At 34.5% G+C, this 21428-nt stretch overlaps 3 protein-coding genes across 3 annotated transcripts; 1 reads left to right on the top strand and 2 right to left on the bottom strand.

Annotated features, from left to right (window-relative positions):
- Positions 1 to 257: 257 nt before the first annotated feature.
- Positions 258 to 1939, top strand: LOC110684402 (GMP synthase [glutamine-hydrolyzing]-like). The gene is made up of 3 exons (XM_021860856.1): positions 258 to 572; positions 649 to 825; positions 1250 to 1939. Exons 1-3 carry the CDS (start codon positions 535 to 537, stop codon positions 1269 to 1271), a joined length of 237 nt encoding a protein of 78 aa, XP_021716548.1. The 5' UTR covers positions 258 to 534; the 3' UTR covers positions 1272 to 1939.
- A 6178-nt stretch (positions 1940 to 8117) lies between these two features.
- LOC110684401 (subtilisin-like protease SBT1.4) lies at positions 8118 to 12007 on the bottom strand. The gene is made up of 3 exons (XM_021860855.1): positions 11201 to 12007; positions 10059 to 10654; positions 8118 to 9568 (listed from the first exon to the last, which is right to left on the bottom strand). The coding sequence occupies exons 1-3, from the start codon at positions 11755 to 11757 to the stop codon at positions 8394 to 8396; spliced, it is 2328 nt and encodes a 775-aa protein (XP_021716547.1). The 5' UTR covers positions 11758 to 12007; the 3' UTR covers positions 8118 to 8393.
- Positions 12008 to 14250: 2243 nt separating this feature from the next.
- LOC110684509 (subtilisin-like protease SBT1.4) lies at positions 14251 to 21003 on the bottom strand. Its single transcript, XM_021860964.1, has 3 exons — positions 20376 to 21003; positions 16683 to 17264; positions 14251 to 15427 (listed from the first exon to the last, which is right to left on the bottom strand). Exons 1-3 carry the CDS (start codon positions 20960 to 20962, stop codon positions 14251 to 14253), a joined length of 2346 nt encoding a protein of 781 aa, XP_021716656.1. The 5' UTR covers positions 20963 to 21003.
- Positions 21004 to 21428: the final 425 nt, after the last annotated feature.

The raw sequence follows: 21428 nt of genomic DNA, 5'->3' as shown, positions 1-21428 counted from the left end.
TCAAAGCAAAGGTCAGTGTAATAGGTTGTACTAGGAGAGTTGCCTATTATAGTGGAATTTGTTTATAAGTCCCAATAGGGCCGAGGTTTTACTTCCAGTTAGGCACTGGATGGTTTCCTCGTAAAACTTGTTGTGTGCTTTAAGTTCCTTTACGTTTTGTTTTTAATTTCCGCATAAGTTCCGCGAAAAGTAGGCACTAGGAACATACTACAATTCACCCCCCCTCTTGTAGTATATCATCCGAAATAACAATGGAAGAAATCATTCTCACACTATTAAGAGCCATCATATTGTTGGTGTACTTCTGAAAGACATGAAGCTTATCGAGCCTCTCAAGCTTTTATTGAAGGACGATGTTTGAATTTAATTTAAACCCCTTGAGGCCTTGATATGAAGAATTTGTGCTCTCTTCCAATTGATCTCATAGCTTTTCCGTGGTACGTGCATCAGGGAAGATCTTAGATATCCCTGAGGGTTTTTTTAGAGCGTGCCATCCATTGTCAGGATCAGGACTTGCTGTTTGTGTTCTTGTTGATGTTACAGAAGGAAATTATTTGGAAATCCTTTGACAGGTAACTAGATATTTCCATCTATTGGATTAAATAAATGTCTATGTTCCTGGTTGATATAATAAGGTGTTTTCTTCAGGTTGACGAGATATTTATTCAATCAATCAAAAGATGCCGGACTCTGTGATGAAATATGGCAAGCTTTCGCTGTTTTCATGGGAATTTTGTCAGTAGGAATACAAGGTGATCTTAGAACTCATTCTCATGTCGCGGGCCTTGGAGCTGTTACAAGTAAAGATGGGATGACAGTAGATTGGTGAGTATCATACATCTATTACTAATTGTGTAGATTCTGTTCTTTGTGTTGGTGAATGTATAAGAAAACTGATTTTTTGAAAAAAAAAACTCCCTTGATCAAGAAGATTTCCAACTTTTGATGTTGTAAATTTGGGGTTAGATTCTGCCAGTTTATGATAGATTTATTTCCATTGATCATATTTTGGTAAAAGACATTCTGGTTGTTTTCAATGCTAAAAGCTAAAACTCGAATTCAGTGGCATATGTTGAGCCTAACTTTACTATATTGTGTGCCAAGATTTAATCAGCTTACAGTTGAAGTTTGATCAATATCTCGATCACACTATATATCATCAATTTGTACTATATGTCTTTACTCTGTAGATTCAAGTGATTAATTGATTTCTTCTGACTGTTATGAATGTTTCCTGTACTATTTTCAGGTCTCGCTTTCAAAATCACTAACAATGTTACAGAGTTGCTCTGGACATAACATCGAAGACTCCTTCAACAAAAGAGTGGTAATAAGCTTAATATTTAACCCTTCTTAACGAACGAACCATCTCATTGACTCCTCATTTAATCACCGGCTCAAGAACAATTAAGAAGTATAATTAAAGATTTATTCAAGTCACGTGATTTCTTTTCATAACCATTCATTCTTGCATACTACTCGCATTATCATACTTTGATATTTTATCTTATGTAACCAGAGAGGTCTAACTACTATTGTCGCGACAATGATATTTATTTGTTCTTTATTGAGAGTTGAGACAATAGAAGGGACATCAACACAAAAATTTGATAGCATTATGGAGAATGTGGACATAGGGACATAGGAACAAACATTGTGGTAGCCACTTTGCTCTGCTAATATTAGAAAGATGTTCCTGTAAATTACTAGCTAGTGACTTTGGCTGGAAGCATGTCTTTAAGTCTTGCATGTACTATTATATTATAAGTTGTAAGATGTGACATAACTTATATGGTTTGGTAACACTTTAATTGGCATTTTCTATGTGGTGGTTCAAGCTTTTTATGAGCATATAATAATTTATAATTGTAAACAAAACAATATCTAATCTTTGGTTTATTTTTAATATGAAAAATATCTGTGGTCTCTCTGTTTTAAATATGTATAGTGAATCAATTAATGATGATGAGGTCACAAAAGATAGTGTATGTGTGGAGAGATTAGAAACATTGCATTTGAGCCTTAGTTTCACTAATAAAATTTCTTGACATTTGCAAAGGTGCTTTTGGAGGTCAGATATTTTATGTTCCTCGTCAAAATGCAACAATGTATACTTCTTTGTTCTTTCTCACTTTCAAGTGTTTGTTCTTGTCCTTCACCAAAAAAAAAAAAAATGTGTTTGTTCTTGTCAACAACGGACAAAATTGAGGATTCAAGTCCAATCAAAGTCTTTCTTCTTATCTTAAAAAGTAAACAATTACAAATAACGTCACATTTGACTGTTAGGTTAGGAAACAGGTTAAAATATGAAAAATTTGACATCCATACTACTACTCCGTAATACATCATCATGCTAGTACTAACATATGTAAATCAGTACATGTAACGTGAAGTATAATTTTCGGACGGATCAAAAAGATTGTAATTTATTGTTAAGGAATGATAATTAATATGGAGTAATTAAGAAAATTAGTTGAATCAATACATCAAATAATAATATCTTAGATGTAGGCTTCTTGACGTTTCATCCTATATTGAAGCCAGTGGATAAATTTATGCAATACTAATCAAATGTGAAATATGGCCTTTGAATGCACTGAAATTTTGAAGAGCAAATGAAAATATTTCTTTTTTATTTCCTTATATTTAAAATATTAAGGTGCCGGCTAAATTTGTTGATTTCCTTTTGAAATTATCAAAACAAAATTAGAAAATTACTGATAATTTCACAAGTAATGCATTTTCATTTGCCCTAGGTAAAAGTGAAAAAAGCTCAAAATGCCAGTAAAAAAATGAATGAAATAGAAGCTTGATATATGTTTATTGATTATATACTTCAAAAAAGATATATTGTAACTTAAACTTATCTGAAATGAACTTGTTAAATCTAATTGAACTTGATCAAACTATTACTAAAAGTACTTATTGTCTAAGTAGTATCATTTATATAACGATGAATTTGAACAATTTTTTCATTTAAAATATCAATCAACACTATATTATTCAATAGTTTTATGCTACTCATACATAATTTTAACAATGGATAGTAATATAGGAAATGAGAGAGTATCAAACAACGCAAAAGACGACAAGTGTAATCATTTTGTATCAATCACCATGGTCCATACATATTTCAACTTTGGCCAAAAATTGGTTGTTTGTTCTACCCTAAGGAAACGTAGTCAAGTAAAACTCAGGTGGTGGGGATGAAAATTAAGGTGAATAGGTACCTGGAGCATGTGTTTCCTACATAGTTTGTAGATAGTGAAGCAATTATCAGATGTTTCAAGTCATTTAATACAGAAATTGTGAGTCCCAGATGTTGTCTTGGTTAGAGACATAAAAAAGCCAGTGGTATTGTGATCAATACTTGTGATTCAAGACAATTCAACTCTTAGCTCTAGATATTGGTCCATTTACCACATATGTGTGTTAGCTTGTCGATCTCTAAGACAATTTCAACATGTTTATGTTCAATTACCTTCAAAAGCATCACTACTTCTGTTTCATCTTACTGTTCGTTTGGATTTTATCTCAAATGATGCATAGTGAGAAAACAGACAAATTTGCAGGCTAACATGTGGTTAAATATGAGGAAAATTTGAAAATAACAGTGACTGAATATTAATAGGGGAGCTCTGAGATTGACATGAAAAGTTAATCTCCTCTCACAATATATTGTTGTACTTTTTTTTTAAATAATAAAGTAAAATAGTAAAGCGGCACGAAAACAAATGCATAAAGTAGCGAGAGGGGATTAACTTAGAATGTTAATCTCGGAGGTTAACTAGGGCTCCCTCTATTAATAGTATGTGCTTGTACAAGACTACCAGGAGAAGTTTATAAATTGTAACGTAGATATGATAGAAAACATAACTTGAAGTAGATACTCCAGAGGTTTGTTATTTATATATTTGTGCGGTGTGCCGTCCCATGTCAATGTACATGTTCTCACAGGAAGGCTAAAGAATATACCCTATAGTAGAGCTGCATGCTATGGCATGCTCCATTGCTCCCAATTCCATAGAGCTTAGCTTTGAGTTGTTAATGTTGAGCACTAATCACAATCAATTGATATCTTGAGCCTAGCACCCCAATATAGCTGCTACTAGGCATGTGGAATATTTGACCTATGCCTAATGCTCCAACAAAACACACACATAAGTACAATATGAACGAATTGAAAAAGAGTATTAAGTATTTTATAAAACAAAATACAAATAATATTAAATTAAAATAAAAGGATCACACATTGAAAAAGTGTATTAAGTATTTTATAAAACAAAATACAAATAATATTAGATTAAAATAAAAGGATCACACAACTGATTAAATAGCTAATAATGCATTAATGCTTTCAAAAAAAAAAAAAAAGCTAATAATGCATTAATGCCTAATGCAAGTCATATTACTAAGGGCCTGGTTTCTTCAGCTTAATTTCGTTCAGTTCAGCTCTAATCAATTCAGCTCTAATCAATTCAGCTCCTAATATCCTTCTCTCATTAACAATTTTATTCAGTTTAGTTCAGCTCCAATTAGTTTATTTCACTTCAGTTCAAATGAGTACACTAAATCAGAACAAGCCCTGGCCTAACTCTTATTTACACTAATACATGTTCAACTTTACGTCTCTAATTTCTACTTAAATAGTAAGGAGAACATGCAAGTTGAATTGGTCAATCCAGGATCCGAGGATGACAAGAAACTGGCAAAGATAACATGAACAAAATATAATGTGCTTTGCATTGAGCAGATAATTCCAAGCTCCAAAAGCAACCACTTTTGCGACTAAGACTTGAGCTTTGTTCATTGCTTCTAAGTCAAACGTATCAGACTGAAGATACCATTGATTATAATATAAAAGTAGATACTTTTATAGGCTATATATATAGTCAATAGTCACTTAAGGGAAAAAGGGAGAATTAATGATTTAATGGTCACGAGATTTCTCTTTCAACATATATATACACACTTGTACAAAACAATACAATCCCTAATAACTTTCAAGTTACCCATAGTGGTGCGTTGTAGTCTTGTTATACTTTATCTGTTTTTATTTATTTAATTTAACTATAATATTTTTTATAATTGTTAAATTATTTTATTAAATGTATATTTTTGATCAATTTTATCTTTAATTCTTAATAAGTAAATAGATTATATAACTATATTTTAAATGAGACAATTTTTAAGATCATACTTAAATATATATATTCACCACTAATGACTTAGGCCTTGTTCTATTCATTTTAAAAAAATAATATTAAGCAAAAATAATTTCAGTTTAGTAAAAATAATTTCAGTTCAGTAAAAATAATTTCAGTTCAGTAAAAATAAGTATAGTTCAGTAGAATTTAGTTTTCTTAAAGAAGAATTATAATAGAAAATCAGTAAAAATAATTTCAGTTCAGTAAAAATAATTTCAGTTTAGCAAAATTAAAGTGAAGAGAATAGGGCCTTGGAGAATATACAAATTTTAAAAGTAAAAATAAAGTCAATTCAAGTAGAAAAAAAATGGATCGGAGAAAGTACATATACTTAAACCATTTCCACGTCTCAGTACATAAATTGGTTTTGAGAACATGATTGCATTGAACACGATATTTCCAAAAGTTTAGTGTACAATTCAACTTTATATATAGTGATTCTCCCATTATCCTTTCACGAGTTTTGATTTCCCGTGTCTCTACCACTTTTGAGACAATCCTTAGCTCATTTTTCTTCTAATGATGTTTGTTTTCGACACTTTTCATCAAGTACCTTGAAATTAAAGGATTTTTATTTCACCCATACTTAATGTATAATCCGTTGACAATTATTCAAATCTAATGTTTTTACGTAATATATAATACGGTAATATAAGAAAATGCACACACAAATAAACACACTAATCTACTAGTAAGAACTTTTCACATATTATTTTATATATAATTCACTATATATATATATATATGCCTTGATTAATAGTTCAATACTCCCAAGTCCCAAAAGGCCAAAAAGGCCAAAATTTCTTATGTTAACTTCATTTTAGGGGATAATAACAATGTGAAATTAAAAGTAGTCACTTATAATGGACTTATTCTGATTTTGTCGATTTCCATGAAAATGACTGTTTTTTGGCGAAGAAAACAACAAAATATATAAATCACTTCAAGCCGCAAGTTAAAACAACAACGGTACAAGTTGTTTTCATCTTTGCCTTCACCGGCAAGTAGTTTACCTAATCAATATGATTGATTTAACCACTATTATAATTCAATCATAAGTCTTCAATTCAGCCACAAATCTATGTTTTAATTCATTGATTATTATTAGGTCACTGTTTTTTGCTTAGTCAAATCAAACTAATTAAGACTAGTCTTGTCTAGGGTCACTTAATATTATCAACGTGATTTTATAAATTAGCGCTCATTGCATGGATCGAAGACTATATTCAGAAAATAATACAAAGTATGAGAAAAAAGACTAAAAAATTATTCGTGGTTTGTATAATTATATATACTCCCTTCATCCAAAATTACTAACAACGTCATTGTATTTAAAATCATTACGATTTATGAGGTTCTCATTGTCTCTAACACCAAGTCTTAATAAAAAGTATATGTATATAGAATATTAGAGTAAGATTATTCACGGTCAATCACCCAACTACCCAAGTAATGTAAGCGTAAATAAAAAGAGCTTATCATATAATATCTTAACGGTCGAAATCATTCACAGTATAAGTTTTTTGTTTAAAAGCATTATTGCATGTTGTTATCATTCTTTTGATTATTTGTGTACATTATTTTCTCCCATCATTAAGAGTGATTAGATTAACGATCAATGATTGATACGAATGATACCATGCCAACTTGTATTAAATTGTAAAAACATATCGAATATGACCAAACAAATAAACTAAATTCCCCTTTTTCTTAAGAAAATAATCATTTAAAGAAGCTTTAAAGAAAATAAAAAAAAGTAGTGGAGTTTTTATTCTTTTCGCAACTTGAATTGTGGTACCTCACGTGTCCAAGTCTTATCTTATCTGCTACAAATTACAAATCATTTTAAAATATCTTTATTATTTGCAATTTTAATCGTTAAAGTAACAAGTAACAGCTAGCATTATACATGCTTTGCCAAATAGATTTATACACTTTTTACATCATTTGTTCTTGGCTTATTCATGTTCAAACGTACTCTTGTACAATTGGAATTAAAAGTCATTTAATTTTACAAAGATTATATGTCAATTTCATTGACATAAGCTAGCTTTATGCATCATCTTGTTGATGTATCAAGTTAAAATAGAAATCTTTAATGATTTGTTTACGTAATTAGTAGTAGCAGTGGAATTGATACATGTCACAGGAATGCTTAGTGTAAAATTATATATACACAGAATAAATTATTAATATCATGCCCTCATGGGCATCGTTATGAACTTATGATAAAGACTTTCCTTATAAAATACTACGCGTACTATTTATAACTTTATCGGTCATCACCATTTCAGCCTACCAAATGGGTTATTACTCATTGCTAGCCATATAAATAAACACAAAATAGTAAATATATTTTCTAAAATGAAATTACTCATCGTTAAGTGATTTCAAATTCTTAATATTGTGTATTTGCCTATTTGGGGCTAAGATTAGCATTTTCACGAAAAAAGAAACCTAATACGGAGTAGATTAATTTTTGTAAGTGGCCTGTGGTATCCAATTGGGCTTAGTCTTGCAAATTGTGGACTCTATCCAATCAATTGGTTTGTTCAAAACAGCTTTTAAAAATAGAGTTTCTCATCATGATGATAGTCGTCTATACCAAATAATAAGAGCACTTTAGGGGTGCGGATTTCCTTAACCCTTCCGTTCACTTTTAAGGGACCTTAGCTACTAACTCAGACCAAATTGACTTGTGTGAAGTTTTAGGTTATTAGGGTGCCTTCTCCTAACCCTTATCTACGGAGTAATATGCATCCACGTGTGTTCCTTTCGTGGCTCCTTCCCTATACAATGGGACATATTTTACTCTCAACAGTTTGCTAGACATGTAATCTCATAAGAACTCAAAAGAGTGAAAGTTTGTAGTTAATAGCATTTCAAGATTATTCTAATTTTTCACATTGCTTATAATTGAAAGTGCATAACCTAAACCCGGTTCTGAAATATCAGAGATGGAATTCACACTTCACAGTAAGCAAGTTCAGCAATCAGACGTGTAACGGGAACTAACAATATACAAAGGGAAAGAATGTTTACAGTACAGAAATGGAGGGGTGCAGGCTCAATATTGTACATCAAGGCGCATACATGTATGAAGAAAGCTTTTGAACATAAGAATGAACTACCTCAAATGTTCAGCAAATACCCTGCACCATATACAGCAATTTTATAGAGCTGAACTCAAATTGAAGCAATGAAATGTTGCTGAGTACCCTCGATCCATCTCACTGCAATGGGACTTCTAACACGATGACTTCCATCACTCCATTCAATCGACCCAAAACTTGATGTTCCCAAGATTGGTTCACCAGTTAGATAAGTCCCACTAGTGCTTGTAAAAGTTATCTCATAAGATAGTGTTTGTTTCTCAGCACTGAATTCAAGCTTACTAGGAGAAACACTGACATCTACATTTGGTGGGGGGTTAATAGTAACTTCATAAACTGCATCAGCAGAGCTTCCAACATTTTTCACCACTCTAGTGTATTTTGCTACACTCTTACCAGATTCAAACACAACTGCAAATGAAGGATAATTCAGATTACCGTGGGTAGACAACTTCTTTGCTGCACAATCAATCGTAGCTGGCTCTTTGAGGAAAATGGAAATCTTCTTTGAGTCATACCCAATGGCACATAAAAAGGCAATGTAGTCACTAGTATCGATGTCATAGACTAGCCCAGGGTTCAGTGCCCTGTTTGGGTCGACATGACCTGATCCATGAACAAAAGGTGAGGACTGCGCTCCTGTGGCAAGATCTGTAATGTTCTTTCCAGAGTTGTCAAGGTAGTAAGCTGTGGTCATAAGGGCAGACTTCACAGCTGCAGGACTCCAACTGGGATATGCATTTCGGAGCAGAGCAGCCAACCCACTTACATGAGGGCATGACATAGAAGTTCCTGAGATGATATTGAATTTAACCCTCCTTGGGTCAATCTCTAAGTCTGTGGGTGCAGAAGCCCCGGTCCAACCAGCCAAGATGTTAACACCAGGGGCTATGACATCAGGCTTGAGGATTTCGGGTGTTAGATGGCTGGGTCCTCGGCTAGAGAAAGCTGCCACTCTAGGGGCTGAAGGTGAGGGGCCAATCACAGTCCCTCTGAACCTGATTGTGGCTGTTGGATTAGGGGCCGAAGAAACATAGTCCCTGATTTGGTCCCCAGCAGTTTGACCCACCATAGTAGCAGGGATCAAATGTGAATCAGCTATTAGTTCTTCACCATTTTCAGCTGTGTTTGCCAGAATCATTCCAGCACCTCCAACTTGCTTAACAGCATCACCCTTGGCAACTCGAGCAGTATCTCCTCTGTCACATATAACCATTCTTCCTGCTGCTTTTGAAGAATCAAGTTCACCTGAGAAAATTCACAAAACATAGCCAAGCATTAACACTTAACATTCAACCAAAATCTTGGCTTATAAATTACCTACAGACAATGATTCCCTAATAATATCTATCCGATAAAATACTTATGGGCTTGGCATAATCAGCTGAACTCACTCTATTTTCACTCCTTTCAGACAAATTCAGACAAAATCACATTAAGAAGCTCAGGTAAAACATGGATCATCAACAAAATCACATTAAGAAACTCAAGTAAAACATGGAAGTATGTGAAAAGACAGCATAGATATCATGTTTAGCTTGGTTCTGTAAAAGATCTTGCATTGTTTCATTTAAACAGGGTATACCTAACAATAATGTGAATAATAAGAACCAAACATTCAAACAACATAATAAAAAAACAGCCAGAACTAAATTTGTATGCAAGTGGTTTGTGCCTGTCAAAAAAAAAATAAAAAAAATATAAAAAAAATAAAATGTATGCAAGGAATAACAGGTACCTGCTTTGCAAAGTCTACTGCCACAATCTTCACCTCTAACCAACTCCAAATTGACACTGTCATTCAAACCATCTCCATAATACAAAGACACTCCCTTAAAACTCCTCCCATCACCCAACACTACATCCGCGGGGAAATCCCTATCAATGGTTGATGCTCCAACAGTCAAAATCCACGGTGCAATATTCGTTGCAGTAAAAGGATTAGGCCCAGAATTCCCAGCTGAACAAGACACAACAACCCCACTTTGGGCAGCATGTAGTGCACCAATAGCAATGCTATCATCATCAAAGTTAGGAGCCAACCCTGAAGATCCAACAGAAAGCGAAATCACATGGACTCCATCCTCAATAGCCTGGTCCATGGCAGCCAAAATGTCAGAATCATAGCAACCAGTCTTCCAACAGATCTTGTAGGCAGCAATGCGAGCCTTGATTGCCATTCCTCGAGCCTCCCCTCGAGCATACTCGAATAGTCCTGCATTCGGAACCACTGATCCAGCAGCTGTTGAGGCTGTATGAGTACCATGCCCCTCAGTGTCTCGAGGTGATTTTGACTCTTTTGTCTCATTCATCGGTCCTTTGGACGCCTCATACCTACCCAGTGGTTATAAATATCCTTATCAATGTTCAAGCTATTACTAATATTTCAAATTAATGGAGCATATAACTAAGGAAATGGTATATTTGTCGTAATAACAATAATAAGAAGCTAAAATTTGCATCAAAATAAATAATAAGAAGCTAAAATAGAAAAGTTACTCATTAGCTAAACATAAATAGCACTAATTAATAAATATGATTAAGGATATGGTATATGTTGTCCTTAACATTAAAAACACTAATTAAGCATATGATATTATAATAAGAAGCAAAAATTGATTGTTTTAACAAAATATGAATAACATTGATCAATGTTGATCAGAAACCAAATTACAACCTGATAACATTGCAAGAATAAATTTTACATATAATTTATAATCATATGACAGTATAGTTTTGAATAAATAATCTGCCGAAAATTAAAGAATTAAATTATAAAATCAAGTATAAATTCAAGCACAATAAAATCAAGAAAAAAAAGTCAATGCTTTGATGTTTGATCCAATAAAATTTTCTAACAGTATAAAAAAAAAAACATACCCTTTATAGAAAGCACGAGCACCGATAATTTTCCGATTACAAGAACCGGCGGGAAATTCGGGCCCCACATCGCAGGAACCCTTCCACGTGGAAGGCACGTGATCATACCCATCATCGGAGAAGCTAGGAAGCTCAGGCCAAATACCGGTATCCAACACCCCGATGATGACGTCAGAGGCGTAATCAGAATTGGGCCAGAGCCCCGATTCATCGTGGAGGCCCAAGAAGTGAGGAGTGCGAGTGGTGTGGATCTGGTGGGCCCGATCAGGGGTAATGGATAGGACGGCGGGGTGGCGGCGGAGGTGGGCCGCTTGGGCCTCGGAGAGATGGGCCGCGAAGCCCGTTGAGGAGTGAGAATAGGAGTAGAGTAGGTGTGGTGGGGTGGTGGTGGTGGAGGAGGAGAGAGAGTGGAGGATTGAGGAGTACCAGTCTTTTGGGGAAGAGAAGGTGGTGGGCTTATGGGAATTTGACACGTGGACAATGTAGGTGGATTTTGATTGGGTGAGGGATATGAAGAGAGAGAAACAAAGGAAAAAGACGAGAGAGAAAGTAGCCATGTCGATCTTTTTTTAAAATTATATTTGGTGGATGAAATGAGTGGATTACTTATTATAGTTGTGGAGATTCTGGAAAAGAGGATGGGGGGATTTGGATCTTGAGTTCTTGACAGGTTAGATTCACATTATTTTGAGAGGTAGCTTTGCCTTGTTTAGTTGTTTTATTGTGCTGTTGATTTTTTTGTTTGCTATTTTGAGGGATATCACATGAAGTATTTTGTATAAATTATATGGTAATTGATGAGAATTGATTTAATATATAGGACATAAATCGGAAGTGAAATAAGTGGATTAATGAATTAATTTTTTTTTTGATTTTTAATGTATAAAGTGGGAAAAACACGGAGTATAAAGGAACAAAGGGTGTTAAAGATGGTCAAACATAAATTGATACAGTACAATAAAAATAACTCTCTTTTATTTAATCGTGATCCGGATGCAATTTGAAATCTTCTAAACTTAACTTGACATCTTCTTTTGATGTTGGAGAGGTTATTTTTAACATGCACCCGTATTGGCCTTATTTAGTACTTTTTTTGGGGAAAAAAAAGGTAAATGAGGGTTCATGATCAAACCTCAACCCTCACGATTTTTTTAGGCCAATATTTGCGAATCAGGTACTTGAGAGTATAGGGGAGGGTAAGGGAATCCCTACCTTTAAGTACCTTCACTTGATAGGATTCGAACCCTAGACCTCTGAGCTTTGAAAGATAAGAGTCTTTAATCACCAAGTGAGTCAACACTTTTGATGTAAGATCTAATTAGTACTTGTTTATGTGATTTTTAAATGGAGATGGGGTTTAAACGTGTCTTGCCAAAGTTACAAGTTTTAAGCTAGCGTAGAAAACTTTTGGTTGTAAACTTCCCTATTTTGGAATTTGAAGGTGTAGCATCTTTGAAAGGTGAAAGCCTTAACCATATGAATATGGACATAATAAGAATCACACTAGATAGTTCACGGAAGCTTCGTGCCCAATGTCCAATTACTTAAACTCAAATAATTAAAAACAAATAAATTAAAGGAAATGATTTATATGGAGAAGCGTGAGAGAGACTCCATAATACTGCATACATAATAATTATTGAGTTTGTTCATAAAATTACATAAATGGTCACTACTTCTACTTTTTACTAGCTAAGCCAATAATGTTAGATTGTATTCGTATTATGAAAATAGAGCCAGACCCGTCAATTTTGTAAATCAGGAGTTTTTGTGGGCCACACAGCATACTTGATATTATTTTTGTATTCCTTTGTACTGTTTTTCGTGATAGACAGCTTTCTGCCGTTAGTGTGGACCATTTAACGTGGCAATTAACGTCGTTAACATCAAACCCAAACATTAGACCAATATAACCAAAGAAGGCATTGATATCATACATTTAGATAATAATAATCACAAACTTTATAAACATTTTACTGAACAATAACTCAATAATCAATCAATTGTTGAGTGTAATCATGCAATTGTAAGCCAATAGTCAGCCATGCCAACTTCATAGTTGAAAACCACAATCAAAGAAACGCTTTTCAACAAGTAAAACATCAATGCATGCTTTACAAGTACAGTAAAACCATGATTTCAAACCAAATATGCCAACCAAATGAAATATAGCCGCATTCAGAAGATCAATTCGTCAAATTCCATTTGTAATTTAACATAATCGCAGTAATACAGAAAAAGCAGCAATTAACTTACAGTGCCAAAGCTGTTATGAATTAAATTAGCCAGGTATGACTTAAATTCACCAGGTTGAATTAGACTCGTTTGAGATGAATTCTTCGCACATATAATAGCTGGTATGAATTAAATTCGCAATGTATTACATCTTCTTGACTAATTTGGGTCGGAGAAGGTCCCAATTGCATGAAACGACATCATAGTTTTTCCAGAAATAAACAACAACAAGCGTTTTTTTGGCCGGAGAAGATTATTTTCAGTCGAAAAGAAAATTAAGGGTTTTTCAAATTGGGAAAGTGATGTAAACGGTGTTAACGGTATTTTAATGCTTTGACTAAGGAAGACGTTAGTCAACAATTTCCAGTTAATTTTTACGTCTCCCTGATATTACATATTTACCCCAACTTTTTTTAATGAATTTTACCAAAATACCCCCTGATGTACATTCTTTGTCAATCAGGCTGATCAACTAGTATTTCCCCATGAAAATATGAGAATGAAATAGTAACTCATAGACACTAACACTTTGATCTTCTGCAGCATAATGTACTCGTACATTATATAAAGATTATTTGACTAATTGTCCCATTATTAGTCAAATTATTATGCTAATATCATAACTAAAATTTAAAGTTTGAATCATAGAAAACATTTATTAATCTCGTATTTTTTAAAGTAACCATTTTTTATGAATGATGACGGTCCATATAAAACCAATATTGCATACCGGTAGTCATTTTTTATTTCATCATGAAGAGGAAACTAAAGAAAGAAAGTTCCAATAATACTTATTGAACGGAGAACAAAACTTATTACATTGAAGCAACGAAGTCATCTTGAACTCTTCTAGGCTTCCAATAAACTGCAATAGGACTCGTTACACGATGACTTCCGTCCCACCATTCAATCGATCCGAAACTCTCGACTCCATTAGTCGGTATTGTAGATCCGCCAAGAATGCTAGTGAACGTTACGGAGTAGGACAATGTTTTCTGTTTAGCATTGAACACAAGTCTTGTACTAGAAACACTAACTCGAACATAATTTGGTGCATTCACAGTCGCTTGATATACTGCTTTTACTGACCTCCCTACATTTTTTACCACTCTTTTGTACGTAACCACGTCGTTGGTAGATTTGAAAACAACCGAGAAGGATGGGTAGTTCAATTCACCGGGACTCGAGAAATTCTTAGCACGACAATCTATCAGGGACCGATCTTGCACGAATTGAGCAATCTTTCTAGAACTATATCCAATAGAACATAGAAACGCTATGTAATCGGTAGAATCAATATCATAAACTAGGCCAGGATTGAGAGCATCCTTAGGGTTAATTAGTCCAGACCCTTGAACAAACAACGAGAACTCGTTCTTCAACGAGAGATCAGTGATTTTTTTACCTGTATTGTCGATGTTATAAGTCGTAGTCATGATTGCAGACTTGATAGCAGACGGGCTCCATCTAGGATAAGCATTTCTTAGCAAAGCAGCTAAGCCGCTAACATGTGGACAAGCCATGGAAGTACCGGATATAATGTTGTACATCACCCTCCTCTTGTCGTAACTTAGCTTACTAGGCGCCAACGAGCCTGTCCAGCCCGCGAGGATGTTAACCCCGGGAGCTATGACATCGGGTTTTAAGATTTCGAGTGTGATAGGGTTAGGGCCCCGAGATGAAAACGCTGCCACCTTCGGTGCTGATGGTGAGGGACCTATTACGGTCCCTCGGAACATGATTCTAGCTTTAGGATACGCGGTGTTAGACATGTATGTTTTGATGATGTTTCCAGTAGTATAAGTCACCGTAGTTGCTGGGATGATGTATGGTAAAGCTTTCAATTCATCACCTTTGATAGCTTTGTTTATCAAAATCATTCCTAAACCACCAGCCTTTTCAACTGCGTAACTCTTAGCCACTGGTGAAGTTTCTCCAGCCATGCAAACCACCATTTTCCCGTGTACTTTGGATCTATCAAGGTCACCCTTCACATTTAACAAAAATATAGTTAGTCATCGCTAATGTCACTCTGTCACACATTCTGTTTAGATTTTTGCCTACCAAAATAAAGATATACTTCCTCTGTTCTTTTTTACTTGATGTGTTTCTTTTATCACGCTTGCCAATGCAAAACTTAAACGATCAATAACTTTAATTCTTGATAAGTAAAACTTATAAAAGTTATATATTATGATACTACTTGTTGTTTTTCTTTAATTATTATTCATAAAATACGGTCAAGGGAGGAGTGGTGAAGAGTGTAAAAGTCAAAGCGGGTCAAGTTAAAAAGAACGGGGGAAGTAGTTGTCTAGTATAGAGTAATTAAGACTAACAAACCTCGACAACACTTACACTGTCACACATCCTGCATAGATTGTTATCTTAATGGATGGACTATATACATACTACCTCCATTAATTATTAATTGCAACAAAGTGGTATTAGTTGTGAGACATAAAATTAAATATTCTTTTATTACAATTAATAATTAATGGAGGAAGTACGTTTTTTAGGCAATACTTTGTGTATCATTTTAACTAAGGCCCTGTTTGGTTTGATGTAAAATGTTTTCATAGAAAATGAATTTTCCATTTTTTTCCCATTTTCCTTTGTTTGGTTTGTTAAGGAGTGGAAAACAATTTTTCAAGGGTGGAAAATTCCATTCTTAATGATGGAAAACATTTTCCTTCTAAAAACAAGGGAAGCCACATTTTCCTCTCTCCTCCTTACCTCTTTTTTTACTTCCCTCTCATTCATCCTTACATTTCCACTCTTATTTTTTATTTTTCTTGGACTTTTCTTGTATGCAACCAAACAAAGGAAAACTAATTTGCAATTGTGTTTTTCCTTGAAAATATGTTTTCCATGAAAACTAATTTTCCATTGAAAATGTTTTACATTAAACCAAACGGGGCCTAAAATCTTCAATTCTTTTCCTTAAAAATTATATTTTATACTTGATTCTTTTTTCCATTAATAAATCTCACATTTTATTTAAAATAAATAAATAAACATCTCATTTATATTTTATTTACACATTTTTTTTAGAAATGAGAATTAAAAAAAATCATATTATATAATAAATTTGGTTAATTACAAAAATATTACGGAATAGAGTAGTAAAATGAGACTTTTATTGAGAGACGGATGAGGTATATCAACAAACACATTATTTTGATGACAAAACAAAAGAAAGATATTGATAATGCAGGGAAAAGTTTTACACTGATGAAATATACCTTCTTTGCAAACACTACTGCCGCAAGCTTGACCAGTAACCAGCATCAAAGTCGAAGTAGTAGAATTCTTTTTGTAATTAAACAACGAAGATCCAGTTAAAACCTTGCCATTTCCAAGCACTAAATCTGCCGGGAATTCTCTATAGATAGTAGAAGCTCCAACGGTGATAACCCACGGTGCAACATTTTTAACAGTAAAAGATTCCGGGCCTGTATTACCAGCCGAGGCCGAGACAACCACCACCTTCATCATAGCTCCAAATGCACCAGAAGCTACGGTGTCCATGGTGTAATCAGTGTAACTTCCGCCGAGTGACATAGATAGGACATGAACTCCGTCTTGTATTGCTTGGTCCATGGCAGCAAGTATGTCTGCCGATGACCCTAAGGATGTTGTTCCCCAATAGACCTTGTAGACAGCGATTCGAGCCTTGGGTGCTACGCCATTAGCCCGCCCTGATGCATACCCGTAGAATCCAATGTCATCTACTACTGATCCTCCCGCTACTGAGGCGCAGTGAGTTCCATGCCCTGTCGAGTCCCTTGGTGACTTTATCATGGTCAATGGCCCATTGTTTGCTTCGTACCTGCGAGTGCAGCAATCGGTGATTAGATTTATGATATACACAATAAGGGTTTGATCGATGAATTGAGCTGAACTGAACTAAACTAAATATTTTATGAGAGAAGAAAATTAAGAACTGAATATTTTATGAAAGAGAGAAATTAAGAACTGAAGTGAAGTGAAATGAACTGAAAATAATCTGAAGAAAATTGACCCTAAGCCTATACTAGTACAATTTGCTGATCATATATCATTGTCATGTATCTAGCATAACTAATCCTTCCTCCATTTAGATGCGTATTTATACTTTGTACATTTTGACTTTTTATATATAGTTTATAAACTTATTTTCGCCTTTTATATCTTTGATTATATAATATATATTAGTAATAAAAAAAAATATGTCCTTCATAAATAAATTTTGTGTATCAAATTAACAATATTTTTTATCAAATATGGGACCCATAGTTGTTGAGTAATTTAGAGAAAAAGCATGCTAACTAGACAAAATTGTTGATTGTTTTTTTTTTTGATAAACAAAATATATAAAGTAGGGCTTCCTCTATTAGCAACTAAAATAATTAGTGTATATTACTTAGTAGTAAATATAAAAAATATAAATTGTGCATAAAATTTATTGGATGCATTTATTAAGAAACAAAGATACATTATACATAGAGAGTGAGGGATAGCTCAAGTGGTTAGAGCTTCGATCCCCTCCCGATCCTAGGTGATCCTAGGATCGATTCTCATCACCCGCCCTTGTGACTCTCTAAACACCAAAAAAAAAAAGATACATTATACATAGAAGTACATACTCCCTAATAAAAAGTGATATTCACAATGACAAGTCAAAATTTTGCAATATTGCTAGTACCAATTGACATGTAAGTAGTCCTGCGCTCTACTGTGGCAATATTTATGAAAAATATATGTTAATTTTTTTTTTATTTTATATTTTTTTAAAAGGAAAAATTTAATATTGGATTGAGGTACTAATTAATCAGTAATCACTGTTGCAATCTCCTCCCTGTCCACCAGGTTCTCCGTGTATTATATACTCAGATTACTCAAAATTAATACGAAGTACGCAGTATTATAAAATCATTGAATATGGGTCAGATCGCAAAATCTAATTGTCCCCTATAAAAAAAAAAAAAAAAAAAAAAAGTCACGATTCTTCCACTATGCCATAAATTAAGGTTCGATCTATACATTATTTTATGAGTTGGAAAACAGTTTTATACTTTTATTACATGATTTTAGGGAATTATAGGGTGAAAATCACCTGTTGTCGTGCAAATAGTTTGACTTATCTTAACATGCATGATAGTTGCACATCTTAGTATTGTAAAATAATTCAAAAATCATTAAATCAGATCCTTCTAATTTTAAAATTTATGGTATTTATTTTTCAAACGACTACTGTAGAATTTTCAAATATGCTACCATATATTCGATTTGCATCATATGACTTATATATACAATCTCTGTCTTTTTAGTGTTATATTTTGATTGGTGTAAAAATAAGGTAATAAATAAATTGACTTTAATGTCAAAAGATGTACTCCCTCCGTGTTTTTTTTAAGTGTTATACACTTACACTTCTCATTTTTAGCGGTGTTTTTTTAAGTGTTACACATCATTTTTTGGCAAAAAACTACATTAAAATATTATATGTATCTTCTCTCATGGTCCCCACCCAAATCCACTTATACTTTTTTATTATATTTTTCTTTGTCATATTCATTACTTTTTAATAAACTATTAACCCCACTATATTTCTTTTGCAATTTTTTAATACTCCAACTACCACACTTACCTCTTATTTTATTTAAATCAATTAATTGCCTAAAACTATGTGTCGATTAAACTGTAACATTTAAAAAAAACACGGAGAGAGTAAGTGAGATAACTAGGGTATTACAAAATTATGAATAATAAGGTTAATATTTTATTAAAAAGTTTGGAATGTATCAAAGAAAGATAGATATAATTTAGGAAAAATTGCCCTAAATAATCCGACATTTTCCTCATCCGCTCAAAATAATCCCACCTATTGATTATTTTTTTAATAATCCGACCTTTATACCTCTTCCACTTTAAGTGGTCCCAGCCGGTCACCTAACTTGTAATTACAAGTTACTAGACACGTGTCAGTATAGGATTGGTCAAAAAAATAAAAAATAAAAAAAAACCAGAAAAAAAATAAAAAAAATCCCAAAACCAAAATCCGGCAGCCCCAGCCACCGGCTTTCCGGCCACCATCTCCTTCCCCACCCTGAATCCGACCACCAAATACCTTCCCCTTCTTGATTCCGGCCAATCCCTTCAAGTTTTCGGCCGGCCCGACTCGTGCAGCAACCCGCAAACCACCAAGTAGCAGCGAAACTGCTACTCCTTCGCAAACCGCCGGCGAACATCAATAGAGAAGCCGCTTTGACGCCCACAAATTAGGCCCAAATTCGGTCACGCTGAACTCCTTGACCCACAAATCCGGCCTCAGCTCGCCGAACTCCTTGACCCACGAATCTGGTCTCAGATCACTAACCTCCCCCACCCCGATTCCGGCGTCACTAACCTCCCTCATCCCTCGTCCCCTAATTTTGGCTTTGCCGACCTCCCCCATCTCCTGATTCTGCCCAGCCAACCTCCCCCGTCCCTTGATTCCCCGATGTCGAATCCCCCTACCTGATTCATCCCGTTTTCTGGGATTTATCGATTTAGTTTGGTGGGTTTTCGAATGGTTAAGTTAATTGGTTATTTGGGTTAGGTTGGCTGGGAGGGTGGGTGGGTGGGATTCCAGCCAGTGCGATCTCCGTGGCGGTGGTTTCAGGTCTAGGGGTAGGGTTTGGGTTTGGGTGGTGGTGGGGATGGTGGTGGCTTAGGTGGTGGTGTTTTTTTTTGTTTAAATTTTTTTTACTATTTTTTTTTACCAATCAGGTAGCTACACGTGTCAATTAAACTTAAAAAAATAAAAATTAACTACTCAACCGGTTTCTGGTAAAATGGGACCATTAAAAAAGATAAAGGGGTAAAGGTGGGATTATTTAAAAATAATCCAAATGTGGGATTATTCTGGGCAATTTTTCCTATAATTTAATAAAATTGTAATAAAGAAGTGTTTACGTACCCCTTGTAGAAGAAACGAGCACCAATGATTTTGTTATTACAAGAAGTGGCCGGAAAATCAGAACCCACCTCGCAGACACCTCTCCAATTAGCAGGCACTTTACGAAGGCCCGTATCATGAAAGCTGGGGTTTTCAGGCCATATTCCGGTGTCTACGACACCAATGATAACATCTGACCCCCAGTCTGTGTCGGGCCATACGCCCGACTCGTCTGAGAGGCCTAAGAATGTAGTTGTTTCTGTAGTTGCCGGCTCAACCATCCGGTCGGGTATGACAGACAGCACGGATGGATGGCGGCGGAGCTTTGCGGCTTGAGATGCCGAGATAACAACTGCAAAACCAGTGGCTGAGTGAGAGTATGTGTAGAGGATGTCATGTTGTGTTTGTTCGGTTGAGGTGGTTGTGGTGGTGGTGGAGAGGGAGTGGAGGATGGAGGAGTACCAGTCGTGGGCGGAGGCGAAGGCGTTTGGCATGTGGGAATGTGACATGTGGACTATGAAGGTGGACTTTAGGGATAAACAAGGACATAGAAAGAAGAATAGGATGAAAAATGGAAGGAGAGTTGAGGGTTCGGAGAGGGTTGCCATTTTTTGGGTGTGAAATGAATACGTACGTTATGGTTATGCATGGGTTTCCTTGACTCCTTATGTACGAAATTAAATACTATATATAATAATTGGAGCAATTTGAATCTAGATATACTGTATAATAAAATATGATCCCTTGATCTCAATTTATTCAAAATGACAAGAATACCTATTCTAATATGGAATGATCTTTGACTTTTTACGAGTTTACTTCACAAAATCAAAAGAGGTTTCATCTCAAAATTATATGACAATAAGAGGTTTATTTCTTAGCTTTATAAAGTGTTTAACTCACTCAACTTTTATCAATGTACACTCTTACCTGTGTTATTCGGTAAGATATAATTCGACATAATACTAATACAAAGTAAGCACTCTTAATAAGAATAAGTTGAGAATAACACCAATGGAGATTATCAAATGTTTTCTTAATACAAATATTTCTTGTTTAGCTTATAAACTAATA

The sequence above is a fragment of the Chenopodium quinoa genome, unplaced genomic scaffold (assembly GCF_001683475.1).
Source record: "Chenopodium quinoa cultivar QQ74 unplaced genomic scaffold, ASM168347v1, whole genome shotgun sequence".
In the NCBI taxonomy this organism is placed as follows: domain Eukaryota; kingdom Viridiplantae; phylum Streptophyta; class Magnoliopsida; order Caryophyllales; family Amaranthaceae; genus Chenopodium; species Chenopodium quinoa.
The sequence above is the reverse complement of the archived record's forward strand: the minus strand, read 5'-3'. Positions and strand labels throughout refer to the sequence as shown.

Coding starts and splice junctions, on each gene's coding strand:
- LOC110684401 (XM_021860855.1), bottom strand. CDS start 11,757: ATGGCTACTTTCTCTCTCGTCTTTTTCCTTTGTTTCTCTCTCTTCATA. Junction 10,655..11,200: donor GCTCGTGCTTTCTATAAAGG/GTATGTTTTTTT, acceptor ACCACTGGGTAG/GTATGAGGCGTCCAAAGGAC. Junction 9,569..10,058: donor CAGTAGACTTTGCAAAGCAG/GTACCTGTTATT, acceptor GAATTTTCTCAG/GTGAACTTGATTCTTCAAAA.
- LOC110684509 (XM_021860964.1), bottom strand. CDS start 20,962: ATGGCAACCCTCTCCGAACCCTCAACTCTCCTTCCATTTTTCATCCTA. Junction 17,265..20,375: donor GCTCGTTTCTTCTACAAGGG/GTACGTAAACAC, acceptor CTGCACTCGCAG/GTACGAAGCAAACAATGGGC. Junction 15,428..16,682: donor TGCGGCAGTAGTGTTTGCAA/AGAAGGTATATT, acceptor TTTGTTAAATGT/GAAGGGTGACCTTGATAGAT.
- LOC110684402 (XM_021860856.1), top strand. CDS start 535: ATGTTACAGAAGGAAATTATTTGGAAATCCTTTGACAG. Junction 573..648: donor ATTTGGAAATCCTTTGACAG/GTAACTAGATAT, acceptor TGTTTTCTTCAG/GTTGACGAGATATTTATTCA. Junction 826..1,249: donor GATGGGATGACAGTAGATTG/GTGAGTATCATA, acceptor TACTATTTTCAG/GTCTCGCTTTCAAAATCACT.